We start from the raw sequence: 17,525 nt of genomic DNA, 5'->3' as shown, positions 1-17,525 counted from the left end.
CTTCTGTTCCTGGGAATGGGCTGCCTGCTGCAGTCTTCTTCCCTTTCCTCTATCCCTGGGCAGATATGACTCTTATAGGGACGAAAGGACTGAGGCTGAAAAGACGGTGTCTTTTTCTGCAGAGATGTGACTTAGGGTAAAAACGGTGGATTTTCCAGCAGTTGCCGTGGCCACCAGGTCCGATGGACCGACCCCAAATAACTCCTCTTCCTTTATACGGCAATACACCTTTGTGCCGTTTGGAATCTGCATCACCTGACCACTGTCGTGTCCATAAACATCTTGTGGCAGATATGGACATCGCACTTACTCTTGATGCCAGAGTGCAAATATCCCTCTGTGCATCTCGTATATATAGAAATGCATCCTTTAAATGCTCTATAGTCAATAAAATACTGTCCCTGTCAAGGGTATCAATATTTTTAGTCAGGGAATCCGACCAAGCCACCCCAGCTCTGCACATCCAGGCTGAGGCGATCGCTGGTCGCAGTATAACACCAGTATGTGTGTATATACTTTTTATGATATTTTCCAGCCTCCTGTCAGCTGGCTCCTTGAGGACGGCCCTATCTATAGACGGTACCGCCACTTGTTTTGATAAGCGTGTGAGCGCCTTATCCACCCTAAGGGGTGTTTCCCAACGCGCCCTAACTTCTGGCGGGAAAGGGTATACCGCCAATAATTTTCTATCGGGGGGAACCCACGCATCATCACACACTTCCTTTAATTTATCTGATTCAGGAAAAACTACAGGTAGTTTTTTCACATCCCACATAATACCCTCTTTTGTGGTACTTGTAGTATCAGAAATATGTAACACCTCCTTCATTGCCCTTAACATGTAACGTGTGGCCCTAAAGGGAAATACGTTTGTTTCTTCACCGTCGACACTGAAATCAGTGTCCGTGTCTGTGTCTGTCGACCGACTGAGGTAAAAGGACGTTTTAACGCCCCTGACGGTGTTTGAGACGCCTGGACAGGTACTAATTTGTTTGCCAGCCGTCTCATGTCGCCAACCGACCTTGCAGCGTGTTGACATTATCACGTAATTCCATAAATAAGCCATCCATTCCGGTGTCGACTCCCTAGAGAGTGACATCACCATTACAGGCAATTTGCTCCGCCTCCTCACCAACATCGTCCTCATACATGTCGACACACACGTACCGACATATAGCACACACACACAGGGAATGCTCTGATAGAGGACAGGACCCCACTAGCCCCTTGGGGAGACAGAGGGAGAGTTTGCCAGCACACACCAAAGCGCTATATTTTACAGGGATAGCCTTATAATAAGTGCTCCCTTATAGCTGCTTTTATAAAATCACAATTTCGCCAAATTTTGCCCCCCCTCTCTTGATTTAACCCTGTTACTGTAGTGCAGTGCAGGGGAGAGCCTGGGAGCCTTCCTGACCAGCGGAACTGTGTGAGGAAATGGCGCTGTGTGCTGAGGAGATAGGCCCCGCCCCCTTTTCGGCGGGCTCGTCTCCCGCTTAAAAATGGATTCTGGCAGGGGTTAAATATCTCCATATAGCCCCGGAGGCTATATGTGAGGTATTTTTTGCCAAAAAAAGGATTTTCATTGCTGCCCAGGGCACCCCCCCCCAGCGCCCTGCACCCTCAGTGACTGCCGTGTGAAGTGTGCTGAGAGCAATGGCGCACAGCTGCAGTGCTGTGCGCTACCTTAAGAAGACTGAGGAGTCTTCTGCCGCCGATTCTGGACCTTCTTCTCTTTTCAGCATCTGCAAGGGGGCCGGCGGCGAGGCTCCGGTGACCATCCAGGCTGTACCTGTGATCGTCCCTCTGGAGCTAATGTCCAGTAGCCAAAGAAGCCAATCCATCCTGCACGCAGGTGAGTTCACTTCTTCTCCCCTAAGTCCCTCGATGCAGTGATCCTGTTGCCAGCAGGACTCACTGTAAAATAAAAAACCTAAGCTAAACTTTTCTAAGCAGCTCTTTAGGAGAGCCACCTAGATTGCACCCTTCTCGGCCGGGCACAAAAACCTAACTGAGGCTTGGAGGAGGGTCATAGGGGGAGGAGCCAGTGCACACCACCTGATCCTAAAGCTTTACTTTTTGTGCCCTGTCTCCTGCGGAGCCGCTAATCCCCCATGGTCCTTTCAGGAACCCCAGCATCCACTAGGACGATAGAGAAATTGTATTTACACTCCATAAATAAGAGCACATTTTCCTACCTATTTGTAATTGTATCTGTATCTATATCTTCCAGATACAAGTTACAGAGTATTCCATATGTTTATTTAATGAATTCTTCCCCCTCTAGGAGCCCATGGTGGGAGTGCAGAATGTGGGGGCACAGTCTGACCTAGGTTTGAATTTCAGTGAGGGACTTTTGTTGAACACTTGGCAGGACATAAAAGGGGCATAACACACATATTTGGAAACATTTCTTTTTTAATTTAGCTATTAAACAGCGTCTTGTTTAATAAAAACAGATGACAAGTAACCTGTCAGATCTCACCTCGTGGGAAGAAGAAACAGGCGCGTGGCGATGAAAATCAAAGCGAAGATAGTAAACAAGATATTACACATCCTCTTCCACTTGCTGTAATTGAACATCTTTGCTAACTGGGAAAGAAAAACATTTTTTTTATGGATAAGATAGCTGGATTCACCAAATGTAACAAATCTCCAAAATGTTATATAACCATGGTGTCATAAGGAATGATGGTATCCGGCCTACAGAGCTACACTAATTTAAGTTGGCAGGGACAAAAGGCTGCCAGTTCAAAAGGGTCGTGGTACACTAATGGGGCTTCTTTGTGACAGAAAAGTGACCCCCCCCAAAAAAAATCGTCTACCTTTTTTGTCAACCATTTCCATTTCGACCTTTTGACCCTGTCGATCTTTTCTACTGTCTACCCATTCCATGTCAACCTTTTCATCCTGTCAACCTAATACATGTCGACCATTAGTGGTCGACCTATTGACTGTAGACCTTTTTAGTGTAGATCTAATAATCCAGACCCAGTAATGATGATATCATCATTCGCCGTGCTTAAACAATACAGAATGCTTTTCTATTTGATTCATCATTTATTGGTACATAAGTAGCTAAGAGTTTTGATACATTTTTCACAACATATTGACGTGTGCTTATTGTGATTATTAAACAATAGACAAAGAGTAGAAATGATAATAGAGAATAGGGGGTATATTTACTAACCGTTGCTTTGGGGATTTTGGTCAATTTCCCGTAGATTTACTTTCAAAGTCAAAGCCGACGGAAGTATAAAAAAATCGACCGACTTTGGAAAACTTTAGAACATCTGACTATCGATTATATTAGATAGACAAGCACAGAAACCATAAATTTACTAAGCATCAGCTTTCAAACCTACCACACCAACACTATACCCTTACAATGTGCTTGGGAGGTTTGGGGCTTTTTATAAGGAGTTTGTAATGTAGATATAGCATGTAGTGTAGTATACTGTACTTTCTCCTATATAAAACCATGAAGAAATGTTGGTCAATTTGTGGTGCATTTTTAGTGTATTTGTGGTGTATTTTTAGTGTATTTGTGGTGTATTTTTAGCCTATTTGTGGTGCATTTTTAGTCAGTTCTGTTGTCCGTTTTCATTGGAATTGCCAAAACGTATGACAAAACTAATCTACATCGCCACAGTTTTTCAATTGACACTGCACACTGACAGATAGTAAACACAATTGTTTTTAACCACAAACACACCGCTGATTTCTGTTGGTTTCGAAATAGAATCAAAACTGCCGGTTAGTAAATTTGCTTTGGATATGTTATCCCGGCGGTCGGGATCCCTGCTCTCAGAATACCGACGCTGGGATCCCGACCGCTAGAATGCCGGCAGGGGGGCAAGTGCAACGAAGCCCCTTGCGGCCTCGCTGCGCTCACCACAGGTTCTATTCCCACTCTATAGGTGTCGTGGATACCCATGGGTGGGAATATCCAAGGGGCAGCTGGCAGCATTTTGACGAATGGGATCCCACTGTCGGTATTCTGACCACCGGGATTCTGACCACCCGGATATAAACTACATCCTGTAAATTTACCCTAGAGCTCTACAAAGTGCTGCTTTATATGTTGACACTACATAAATGAAAGGATATTGAAAGGTTAGGGAGAACTTGAATCTAAATTTCTTTGGAAAATATGCAAATTATTCTCTATATTGTGCATATTGGGCAGTGCGTTTGCCCGATCCCACTGGTCGCATGAAATATCTTCTGGCAGAATAAGCTGCACGGCCTATCGGCAGATATCACATGCAACCGGTGCAGTGTAATAAAGGAAAGAACAGTGATCATTCCGTCCCTCAACATTGTTCTGATGTGTACTGTGGATACAATATGCCGGCCATTGGCTGCCATATCAGCCGGGTACACATCGTTCTGATGTGTAGCCGGCATTAATCTTACGTATATTTGAGTGAACGTATAAAAGGGTTTAAATAGCTCCTACAATATTGCCAGTGTAGTACAATATATAGACGGATTAGGAGGTAGTCAATTGTGCTGAATATAAAGAGGTTAATAGTCAAGTGCAACAATAACCTGATAACACAGATTCACAAGTCACAGAAGCAAAATACAATGGTCTGCACATAAATAACGTAGACTATAACCAGAATACTCGGTAACAATGTACAATGGTGAATATAACTATTTAACCAAGTGCAAACGGGATAGAGCAGAATTCATAATCAAAACAGACGAGGTCAGGGCAGGCAGCAAACAGTCTAAAGAGTGATCTCAATTTAGTCACTAAATTAAAAGGTGGGAGTGAGGTCACTGAAATCAGAGGCGTGCTGTGCATGTCTGTAAATATAGAAATAAGCTTTGTAAGTTTGATATTAGTGTTTCCTCTCCATGTAAGTGTGTATATATGTATATCTTAATAAACAGAATGAGAGAGCATGTGTGACAGAAAGAACAAAGATGGAGGGGAAAGCATGGTAAAATGGCCAACAAAGCATGGTGATAGCAATGGAGGATAGAAAGCCTCCATCGCAGGAGACTTAGGTGAATTAGACAGTAGGTTGCAAATTATTGCTGGTTTAGTCATGGTATTTCAGGGATTAAACTGGTTGCAATACAGTTTGGATTAGCGTTATGGCATGTCATTTAGAAGGCAGAAACAAGGTTAGGTTAAGGAGCGTATTCCTGATTTATGGCACCTGTTTGGACTTTCAAAATGATTGTTCTGTACAAACCTTTCCTGTCCACTGGTCCATCATTATAATTCCATACAATTTGCCTATGCTGCTACAGTTCAGCATCATGACATTGGTTTTGTAAAAAATCAGGGGGAACATGACCTTGGGAATATTTGAATTTCCTTCTGTTGAACAATAGGGAATCTCATAACATTGAATATGCTTTTATAGTGCCAATAAATTGGTATGGGTATTTGAAAATATGTTCTAACAAGTAGATTATGCTGAATTTCAGGTCTCATTAAGTTGGCTTTAAGAATGTACCACCCATCATATTCTCACTGTGTGGTATCTTCTGGATTCAGACTCCCTCCCTTGTACACATTGTTGTACCTCTGTGATATTATTACTTGTTTTCCTATAGGCCTTTGTTACTCATCGGATGTTAAGTTCAGTGCTCATATCATTTTTCCAGTAATGTTGTATCTGAGCCTCCCTTGTCTCCTTTCTAATATCCCATTCACATTGCCATTGCCGGGTCACACCCGGGAATTAAACACGGGTCCTTCCCGGGTGTGACCCGGCATTGGACCTGTGCAATGTGAACAGGGTGGCTTCCTGAACCGGCAATATGCCGGGTCGGGTTGCCATCCGGGCGCGGGGCCAGAGGCTGCATCGGGGGGCGGCGCTGGAGATGACATCAGGTCTAGTGCCGCCTCTCCCTTTTTAGTAAACGGGTCCCGTAACCCGTTCACACTGTACCTGACCCGGTAATTAACCGGGAACAACCCTTCTTTATTCCCGGGTTGAATTACTGGGTCAGGCGACCCGGGAATTCAGCAGTGACCCGTTCACACTGCACTGCGACCCGTGTCATGCCGACAAACTACTGGGTCGATACCGGGTTTTTGGTGCAGTGTGGACGGGATATTATTGAGAAGTGACAGGACCAACTAGTACCAAATATTACCAGTGATAGGGGAGAATACTACTGAAACAAAGGTTTAGGAGTGGATGGGAAGTAACAGATGCCTCTCCTATCTTGGTGACAGTAAACAACAGTTTACAATGGATGTGTTTACTATAATTCAACCAGCCCAGGTTATTTATATAAAGTCAACTTAGTGTGGCACGTTTTGTCACTTTTCTGACACAAAATAGCCCCAATAGTGTACTGTGTCTCATTGCATACTTCCGGCAAGGTTTCTATTCCCAATTGCAGTCCCCGTGGATGGTAAATTATGCAAAAATGTGGTGGTGGGGGGTGGGGGGGTGGGGGCATATGTGTGTTGGCCATATGTGTGTCGACCCTTATGTTGATGCTTTGAACCGGTCGACCTTTTGAACTGTATACGTTTCTACCATGTCGACCTTTTGACCCTGTCGTACTAATGCAAGTCGAGCATTAGTGGTCGACCTACTGACTGTAGACCTTTTTAGCGTAGATCTATAGACCGGATACCATATTCTGGAACGTTTCAAGCTAACCATTCATAATGAGGCTTTAGCACTATGTGGTAGGTTTGAAGCTATGTAAAAGACTATCACTAATGACCATACACCCCATATTTCACCAGGCATGATTTGAACATTTTCAAAAAGAAAAAAGTCCTTTTACAAATGCACAAATGCAAACCACAATCACAGGTATGATTAGTATAACTGAGGAATTCAGGCAAGAAATATTGAGGTCCAAGAAATTGGTATAGATTAGGGATCAGGCTATGTATAAAGGCATATCCCCAACAGCTCTTTTTTAAAATCACATTACATTTGAAGACCCATGAATCTGATCGCTCCATCCCTTACATAACTAATCAGACACGACACAACCCCATCTGACCATAATAAAGCCTATTAAGCCACCTCTAAACAATATAGAGAAATGCTCCTGAGTGTTAGACATGGTACATATGCAATACATTTTATCAGGGGCGTCACTGACACCTGGTGTACTGAAAAAGGAATGGTGACATTACGAGAAGGGGGGTGGCCTCACATCCTGACTCCGTTTTCATCTCTTTGGCGTCATGCCCATCATTCCCGAAGATGCTGGGCTGCCCCCTTATACTCGTCTGCCTGCACTGCCGTCTCCCACACAGTGACAGAAGCCATGTGCTGCACACCGTCACAGTGCAGCACCCGGCACCCTGTTACTGAGGAGGAGTCGGCACCCCGCACCCCCACTGCATTTTATAGGTAACTGCCTCTTTTGGTGTCCAAACACAAAGTCGCTCTAAAACTTAGGGCCACAGCTAACAAAAAGTTGAACAGTATTTGTTCAGAGGCTAGTATATTTAATCATTCAAAATGATTATGCTACATGCAGAAGGGTCTGACTAGTACATGCCTTTGGGGAGATGTCATATACCTGGAAGGAAACAATGCACTTAGTGAGTAGAAGCAATGGTTTACATTGTAAAAGATAACTTGCACTTCAATAGCAAGTCATTCCGGACAGCACTATGTCACTTCTCACAAAGGGCAGCTATTCCTGATCAGTTCCCACAGCTGCCATTCCTCTCCTCTTGTTTCTGAATTTGTCAGAGTTAAACTGCTCAGTGGGCCATACAAGAAGTTGTAATATGACTGAAATGTTGCAGTGGCCCAATAAGTATGAGACAGGCTGAGGAAATGAATGTTCAGCAAGTGAATTATTATCACCCTGCGTAGCAAATCCTTAACTACCCATCTCTAAAAGACATTTTTCTAATAATGTGTCCTTTTTTAGATTTGAGGGATGGCAATTGTGTTTACTCCTTCTTCCATGAAATTCGGACTTTCTACATGACAAATCACTATCTATCTATCTATCTATCTATCTATCTATCTATCTATCTATCTATCTAAGAGAGTATGAGTATGCTACAGTCAATACAATACAATGGGAACAGGAACATAATTAAGGCTGAACTGAAGACTAAGGGCCTCATTCAGACCTGATCACTGCTGCCGATCAGGTCTGAACTGCGCATGCTGTCTCAGTCCTGCGATTGCCTCTGCCTGATTGACAGGCAGAGGTGGTCGCTGGGCGGGCCGGCGGTGTTTGGCCGCCATTTGGGGGGGGGGGGGGGGGTGGTCAGGGCAATGCAGGCATGCCCGGACCGTTGGGGGGGGGCGGCCCACGGTGGCTGCGTGACGTCACACACAGCCGCTGTGACCCTCACAGCGATGAGTAGCTCCTGCCAGCGCACAGGAGCTGCGCTGGCAGGCAGCTACTCCTAAAGTACAAAAGCATCGCTGCTGTGTGATGTTTTTGTACTTGTGCGAGGGGGTCAGGCCTGACATGCGGGGCGGACAAGCCCTGTGCTGGGCGTCCCCCCGCATGTCTGTGTGCTAAATTTGGCACATCTACGATTCCCAGTGAAATGGCTTATTGGTCCAGACCACAGATACTGAACATTTAGCAATAGTAAATTCTACTATGTGCAGACACTGGGTCCCTCTTTCGGAGCTTACAATGATACAGCATCACGCTCAGCAATTTTATTTGCTGCTATGTATCACTTCAATTAAAATATCAAGATATTTAGACATCATTGTTTTCAATAATGCAATGAATTAAGAAATAAGTTATTGTGACCACTGAAATACAATGGGGCGGGCTGAAATATACAATTAGTCCTTGCCAGGTTACCCAGTTGTTGAAATAATTATGATTTGCAATATTATTATTAATATTAGTATTACTACTCACAGCTCTCTATAAACTAGTTAACATCTATGCTTTATGTGCTGTGTTTAGCCCCACAGAAGAGGGAAGGGGAGTGGAGAGACTGAAGACAGGGGTTACAATGGGTCTTTGTTCTGTTAGACCATGGAGAGCCTCTACTAGGGACTGCTTTCTGGGGAGGACAGAGAATAGTTTGAGATGCTGCTTCTGGGGGGCCTGATATTTATACATTTCTCTGTAACAAGAACCACTGTGTAGAGAACAAATTCATGATACCTTTTTTTTTTTGCATCTATAAGGAAAGGAAATTGCAGAAATTGGTCCTAGAGTTAACCTCTCTAATTCTGTCTTTATGAAGAAACACGAACATTAAAATATAGATGATATTAAACCTATAAATGAATTAATAAGCTAGATTGATTTAAATTATATCTGGAAACTATAACTTTCATATTACATATAGGGAGAGATGTATCAAGACTTTTACATAAATAAAGTGGAGAGTGATAAAAATGACCAATCAGTCAGCATCTACTGTCATTTTTCAAGCACAGCCTGATAGGAGCTGATTGGCTGGTACTTTATCTTTCTCCACTTCATCCCTCTCCAAAGCTTGATACATCTCCTCCATAATCATCTATAACTGGATTTTAGTGGTGTCATTTAAGTATCTTTCAGACACAGATACTGTAGGTGCTGTAGACAATAATCATGTTAGATACTTAAGTGTTCAAGTCCTATATAAACATCATGATGCAGCTGTCTGCCTGTATAGCAGATGGACTGACGGTCACATACCCAGATTCCAGGTTTGGGAAATACTGTCACTGGTTCCTCAGGTCCTGTGATTCGCAAATGTCATAGCTCGGAGCACTTCATAAAGTTCTGTACAGAGTGGTGAGCTAGAAGATGATTTGGCTGAGCCTTGTGCCATTGATAATGCCTAAGTAAGCACACACAACTCATACCAGAGCCTAAGTGCACCGTCCAATCATAGAAAAGCTACTGCATTTGTAAGACGTAAAGGGCAGGCTAGAGAGAATATTTGCCTTAAACGTCACAGAGCACATTATATTATGTACAGGCGTTATGTGATATGTAATCAGTGTCGGACTGGAGCATGAAGGGCCCACCGGGGGTATGCAGTGGTAGGGGCCCATGATTAGAGGTGTGGCCAGCCTCCAAAGGGGGTGTGGCCAGCCACCACAGAGGTTTGTCTAAACATTATAGAGTACCTGGTCTGGACTCCTTATAATTTATATAGTAATTAATGCTAGTGCAGGCATGATAATGTGCCAGATTAATGACAGCAATGTACTGTAGAGAATACATCATAATCCTGTGCAGTATACGGTAACATATGTATAATATATAATTCAAGTGCACAGTCTAGAACCTGATCCCTAGAGGAGGAGGGCCCCCCAGGCAGTGGGGTCTACCGGAGGTTTCCCCTGTACCACTGTGGGCCAGTCCGATCCTGTATGTAATTGTTGTGAAGTATTAGGAAATTAGAAGTCATTGTGGGCTTTTTTGATACCAAAAAAAAAAAAAAAAAAGCACAGAACTCTGCTAACATCCCTCGTGGAATGATCACACAACGGTGGGTGTACTGTCTCAGCAAATGATCACACAGCAGTGGGTGCAGGATCACCCCTGGGTGCAGTACAGTCTCTGGCTGTGGTAACTAGGATGGAGAAGTGAGGAATGAAATAACAGGAAACATATGATATAAAATAAGAATTTACTCACCGGTAATTCTATTTCTCGTAGTCCGTAGTGGATGCTGGGAACTCCGTAAGGACCATGGGGAATAGACGGGCTCCGCAGGAGACTGGGCAATCTAAAGAAAAGATTAGGTACTATCTGGTGTGCACTGGCTCCTCCCTCTATGCCCCTCCTCCAGACCTCAGTTAGGGAAACTGTGCCCGGAAGAGCTGACATTACAAGGAAAGGATTTTTGGAATCCAGGGTAAGACTCATACCAGCCACACCAATCACACCGTACAACTTGTGATAAACTTACCCAGTTAACAGTATGAACAACAACTGAGCCTCACTCAACGGATGGCTCATAACAATAATCCTTATTTAAGCAATAACTATATACACGTATTGCAGAAAGTCCGCACTTGGGACGGGCGCCCAGCAACCACTACGGACTACGAGAAATAGAATTACCGGTGAGTAAATTCTTATTTTCTCTGACGTCCTAGTGGATGCTGGGAACTCCGTAAGGACCATGGGGATTATACCAAAGTTCCCAAATGGGCGGGAGAGTGCGGATGACTCTGCAGCACCGAATGAGCAAACACAAGGTCCTCCTCAGCCAGGGTATCAAACTTGTAGAACTTTGCAAAGGTGTTTGAACCCGACCAAGTAGCCGCTCAGCAAAGCTGTAAAGCCGAGACCCCTCGGGCAGCCGCCCAAGAGCCCACCTTCCTTGTGGAATGGGCGTTTACTGATTTTGGATGCGGCAATCCAGCCGCAGAATGAGCCAGCTGAATCGTGCTACAGATCCAGCGAGCAATAGTTTGCTTTGAAGCAGGAGCACCCAGCTTGTTGGGTGCATGCAGGATAAACAGCAAGTCAGTCTTCCTGACTCCAGCCGTTCTGGAAACATATATTTTCAAAGCCCTGACTATGTCCAGCAACTTGGAGTCCTCCAAGTCCCGAGTAGCCGCAGGCACCACAATAGGTTGGTTCAAATGAAACGATGATACCACCTTTGGGAGAAATTGGGGACGAGTCCTCAATTCTGCCCTGTCCATATGGAAGATCAGATATGGGCTTTTACATGACAAAGCCGCCAATTCCGACACACGCCTAGCCGATGCAAAGGCCAACAGCATGACCACTTTCCACGTGAGATACTTTAGTTCAACGGTCTTAAGTGGCTCAAACCAGTGGTATTTCAGGAAATCCAACACAACGTTAAGATCCCAGGGTGCCACTGGTGGCACAAAAGGGGGCTGAATATGCAGCACTCCCTTAACAAACGTCTGAACCTCAGGCAGTGAAGCCAGTTCTTTTTGAAAGAAAATGGATAGGGCCGAAATCTGGACCTTTATGGACCCCAATTTTAGGCCCATAGTCACCCCTGACTGTAGGAAGTGCAGGAATCGACCCAGCTGGAATTCCTCTGTAGGGGCCGTCCTGGCCTCACACCAAGCAACATATTTTCGCCATATACTGTGATAATGCTTTGCTGTCACGTCCTTCCTAGCCTTTATCAGCGTAGGAATAACTTCATCCGGAATGCCTTTTTCCGCTAGGATCCGGCGTTCAACCGCCATGCCGTCAAACGCAGCCGCGGTAAGTCTTGGAACAGACAGAGCCCTTGTTGCAGCAGGTCCTGTCTGAGAGGCGGGACGCCATCATGTCCACCTGTGGCAGTTCCCATCGCTTTGCAATCTGTGCGAAGACTTCTTGACGAAGTCCCCACTCTCCCGGGTGGAGGTCGTGTCTGCTGAGGAAGTCTGCTTCCCAGTTGTCCACTCCCGGAATGAACACTGCTGACAGTGCTTGCACGTGATTCTCCGCCCACCGAAGAATCTTTGTGGCTTCCGCCATTGCCATCCTGCTTCTTGTGCCGCCCTGGCGGTTTACATGGGCGACCGCCGTGATGTTGTCTGACTGAATCAGCACTGGCCGGTTTCGAAGCAGGGGCTCTGCTTGACTCAGGGCGTTGTAAATGGCCCTTAGTTCCAGTATATTTATGTGTAGAGAAGTCTCCAGACTTGACCACAGCCCTTGGAAGTTTCTTCCCTGAGTGACTGCCCCCCATCCTCGGAGGCTTGCATCCGTGGTCACCAGGACCCAGTCCTGTATGCCGAACCTGCGGCCCTCGAGAAGGTGAGCACTCTGCAGCCACCACTGAAGAGACACCCTGGTCCTTGGGGACAGGGTGATCAGCCGATGCATCTGAAGATGCGATCCGGACCACTTGTCCAACAGATCCCACTGAAAGATCCTTGCATGGAACCAGCCGAAGGGAATGGCTTCGTATGAAGCTACCATCTTTCCCAGGACTCGCGTTCAGTGATGCACCGATACCTGTTTTGGTTTCAGGAGGTCCCTGACCAGATATGCTAATTCCTGGGCCTTCTCCACCGGGAGAAACACCTTCTTCTGTTCTGTGTCCAGAATCATGCCCAGGAAAAGCAGACGCGTCGTAGGAATCAGCTGCGACTTTGGAACATTCAGAATCCAGCCGTGCTGTTGCAACACTTCCTGAGAGAGTGCTACGCTGATCAACAACTGCTCTCTGGACCTCGCCTTTATGAGGAGATCGTCCAAGTACGGGATAACTATAACTCCCTTCTTCCGAAGGAGTATCATCATTTCGGCCATTACCTTGGTAAATATCCTCGGTGCCGTGGACAGGCCAAACGGCAACGTCTGGAACTGGTAATGACAGTCCTGTACCACAAACCTGAGGTACTCCTGGTGAAGTGGGTAAATGGGGACATGCAAGTAAGCATCCTTGATGTCCAGCGACACCATAAAATCCCCCTCTTCCAGGCTTGCAATAACCGCTCTGAGCGATTCCATTTTGAACTTGAATTTCTTTATACAAGTGTTCAAGGATTTTAAATTCAGAATGGGTCTCACCGGACCGTCCGGTTTCGGTACCACAAACATTGTGGAATAGTAACCCCTTCCCTGTTGAAGGAGGGGGACCCTGATAATCACTTGCTGGAGGTACAGCTTGTGAATTGCCGCCAGTACTACCTCCCTTTCCATGGGGGAAGCTGGCAAGGCTGATTTGAGGTAACGGCGGGGGGGAGTCGCTTCGAATTCCAGCTTGTATCCCTGAGATACAATTTGTACAGCCCAGAGATCCACCTGTGAGCGAACCCATTGGTTGCTAAAGTTTCGGAGACGCGCCCCCACCGCACCTGGCTCCGCCTGTGGAGCCCCAACGTCATGCGGTGGACTTAGTGGAAGCAGGGGAGGACTTTTGTTCCTGGGAACTGGCTGCATGGTGCAGCTTCTTACCTCTACCCCTGCCTCTGGCAAGAAAGGATGCGCCCCTGACCCTCTTGCCTTTCTAAAAACGAAAGGACTGCATTTGATAATACGGTGCTTTCTTAGGCTGTGAGGAAACCTGAGGCAAGAAAGTCGACTTTCCAGCTGTCGCTGTGGACACGAGGTCCGATAGACCGTCCCCAAACAATTCCTCACCCTTATAAGGCAAAACCTCCATGTGTTTTTTAGAATCAGCATCTCCTGTCCATTGCCGAGTCCATAAGACCCTCCTGGCAGAAATGGACATAGCATTAATTCTAGAGCCCAGCAGGCAAATGTCCCTCTGAGCATCCCGCATATATAAGACGACGTCTTTTATATGGCCCAGGGTTAGCAAAACAGTATCCCTGTCGAGGGAATCTATGTCGTCTGACAGAGTATATGTCCAAGCTGCTACAGCACTACACATCCAGGCTGAAGCAATAGCAGGTCTCAGTAGAGTACCAGAGTGTGTATACACTGACTTCAGGATAGCTTCCTGCTTTCTATCCGCAGGCTCCTTTAGGGCGGCCGTATCCTGAGACGGCAGGGCCACCTTTTTAGATAAGCGTGTCAGCGCCTTGTCCACCCTAGGGGATGTTTCCCAACGTAACCTGTCCGTTGACGGGAAAGGGTACGCCATCAGTAACCTCTTAGAAATCACTAGTTTCTTATCAGGGGAACTCCCCGCTTCTTCACATAATTCATTTAATTCATCAGATGGGGGAAAAGTCACTGGCTGCTTTTTCTCCCCAAACATATAAACCCTCTTGGTATTAACAGGGTTAATCTCAGAAATGTGTAATACATCTTTCATTGCAATAATCATGTATCGGATGGCCTTGGTCATTTTAGACTGTAAATGTGCCTCATCATCGTCGACACTTAAGTCGGACTCCGTGTCGACATCTGTGTCAACCATCTGAGATAGAGGGCGTTTATGAGCCCCTGACGGTTTCTGAGTCGCCTGGGCAGGCGCGGGCTGAGACCCCGGCTGTCCCAAGGCTGCAGCGTCATCAAACCTTTTATGTAAGGAGCTTACATTGTCGTTTAAGACCTTCCACATATCCATCCAATCAGGTGTCGGCCCCGACGGGGGCGACACCACACTTATCTGCCCTTGCTCCGCCTCCACGTAACCCTCCTCATCAAACATGTCGACACAGCCGTACCGACACACCGCACACACACAGGGAATGCTCAGACTGAGGACAGGACCCCACAAAGAGAGTATGCCAGCACACACCACAGCACTATATAACACAGGGATTTTCACTTATAATAAGTGATTACCCTATAGCTGCCTTATATGTTTTATTTGCGCCTAAATTGATGTGCCCCCTCTCTTTTTTACCCTTCTTGTACCTGGATACTGCAGGGGAGAGCCTGGGGAGCTGCTTCCAGCGGAGCTGTGAAGAGAAAATGGCGCTGGTGTGCTGAGGAAGAAGGCCCCGCCCCCTCAGTGGCGGGCTTCTGTCCCGCTTTCTGTGTAAAAAAATGGCGGGGGTTTTTACATATATACAGTGCCAGACTGTATATATGTATTTTTATTGCCAAAAGGTACTTCAATTGCTGCCCAGGGCGCCCCCCCAGCGCCCTGCACCCTACAGTGACCGGATTGTGTAAGTGTGCTGGGAGCAATGGCGCACAGCTGCGGTGCTGTGTGCTACCTTAAATGAAGACAGGAGTCTTCTGCCGCCGATTTCGTCGTCTTCAAGCTTCTGTTCTTCTGGCTCTGCGAGGGGGACGGCGGCGCGGCTCCGGGAACGGACGATCGAGGACAGGTGCCTGTGTTCGAACCCTCTGGAGCTAATGGTGTCCAGTAGCCTAAGAAGCACAAGCTAGCTGCAAGCAGGTAGGTTTGCTTCTCTGCCCTTAGTCCAACGTAGCAGTGAGTCTGTTGCCAGCAGAAGCTCACTGAAAATAAAAAACCTAATAAATACTTTCTTTACTAGTAAGCTCAGGAGAGCCCACTAGGAGCACCCAGCTCTGTCCGGGCACAGATTCTAACTGAGGTCTGGAGGAGGGGCATAGAGGGAGGAGCCAGTGCACACCAGATAGTACCTAATCATTTCTTTAGAGTGCCCAGTCTCCTGCGGAGCCCGTCTATTCCCCATGGTCCTTACGGAGTTCCCAGCATCCACTAGGACGTCAGAGAAACTGATAAATAAATCTACATCTTAGTCATTCACATGAAACATTGCCACACTTGCAAATCTTACTTTGGTATTATTTCAGTATTTTTATACATACATCTGTATGGGTTTTTTTTTATGTGGCCTTACCACCTCTCTCACCTCCATAACGAAGTCAGCCGAATCATGTAGAAGCATCACCAAAGTACCTGCTCGAATATAGTTGGCACAATATGAAAACGTTATCAGAAAGATGGTGGCACAGTGATGTACTATCTGCTCTTTTAGGTCCTGTAAACGGTAAGTTAAGAAGATCATATTAATAAAGATAAGGCAAAGGAGGGATAACTAAAATCCTTTAAAATAGGTTTATTTATGAAAAACCTAGCATGTCTCCCACCATGAGTCCCATACATCAAGATGGCCTCTGCATTTTCCCAACTCTGCTGAATTGTTGAAAATATCCATTTCATGAAATGTTACATTATTCTGTCTTTTTCTTATAGTAAGTGACTGCAGAGATGGCTACATTCCGTGCACTTGTACAATTATCACGTGTGTGCACTGATTTATTCCTTGATTGTACTTTTGTTGCCCACTGTGGAGATCATTTGTAAAGCAGCACACCCAATGTGCACTGCAAAGGTCCTCGGTTTGGTCTACCAATCACACATGGTGGTCACGCCTATTTCTTGGTATTGGGAGTTGCCTCTGCAAACTCAAAGTGCACCTTAGTTATACAGATGTGTCCACTTCATGGGGGTTTTTACCTATGGGCTGCAGGACTGCAGCTCCGCCCAGGTAAAATCCGCCACTCAGCATCTTACTCGCATAGCGATGCAAATAAGACACATTTTCGATTAAAAAATAAGATGCCCGACGCTAACGGAGTTGCATGGGACCTGTGAGCCCACTCACGCTAGGCTACGTGGCGTATTGAGGCAAGATGTATGTATGATGACACATCTGTATATCTAAAGAGGCTCACTGTACAAGAGTTTAAATGTCGCATCAAAGTCCATTATCCTATGAGTTTAGCACCACTTATTTCACTACATTTTTCAGGTTTTCTTTTCTGTTTTTCTCCTAAAATACTGCTCAATTAAGCAACATTCATTCCTAAAATTAATGAGAGTCAGGGGATATGGGTACTGACACGTGGTATTTCTTTACGTGTTAAACTTTATATAACACTGCACTTCTATGACAAATTGCAAACTGGAGGAGAAAAACTATTGGCATTAAATGTATGTAAGGGAAATAGAGAACTTCCGCTCTCTTCTGCTGTCACTTCCTGGTCCTTGCCACGAAGGGAAAATAGACATAACCTGTTATGTATAGCTATGAGCTTGTGCCAAATGAAGTCCTTTATAGAGAAGAAACATCTAGATGCTTCTCTGTATAGCAAGCAACACACAAAACGTGCCCACTCTTTCATTTCAGGAAATTGTTCATGTACTGCTCCATAAATGATGCTTACGCCAAAACACAGCCATCTTGTTCTGCAAAACTATGTTCCTCAGAGGAATTGCAGGGCCAAAGATGGTTTGGCAC

At 45.6% G+C, this 17,525-nt stretch overlaps 1 protein-coding gene across 4 annotated transcripts in view; it reads right to left on the bottom strand.

Annotated features, from left to right (window-relative positions):
- LOC134914699 (ceramide synthase 2-like) overlaps positions 1-17,525 on the bottom strand; it is a 283,044-nt gene that overhangs the window by 25,306 nt on the left and 240,213 nt on the right. For all 4 annotated transcript variants that reach the window (XM_063920068.1, XM_063920067.1, XM_063920069.1 and 1 more), the window contains 2 exons: positions 16,134-16,262; positions 2,486-2,592 (listed from right to left, as the gene is read on the bottom strand). In XM_063920068.1, coding sequence (XP_063776138.1) covers positions 2,486-2,592; positions 16,134-16,262 — 236 coding nt within the window. The remainder of the gene's footprint in view (positions 1-2,485; positions 2,593-16,133; positions 16,263-17,525) is intronic.

Source organism: Pseudophryne corroboree, chromosome 1 (assembly GCF_028390025.1).
Source record: "Pseudophryne corroboree isolate aPseCor3 chromosome 1, aPseCor3.hap2, whole genome shotgun sequence".
In the NCBI taxonomy this organism is placed as follows: domain Eukaryota; kingdom Metazoa; phylum Chordata; class Amphibia; order Anura; family Myobatrachidae; genus Pseudophryne; species Pseudophryne corroboree.
This window is presented reverse-complemented; position numbering and strand designations above follow the sequence as displayed.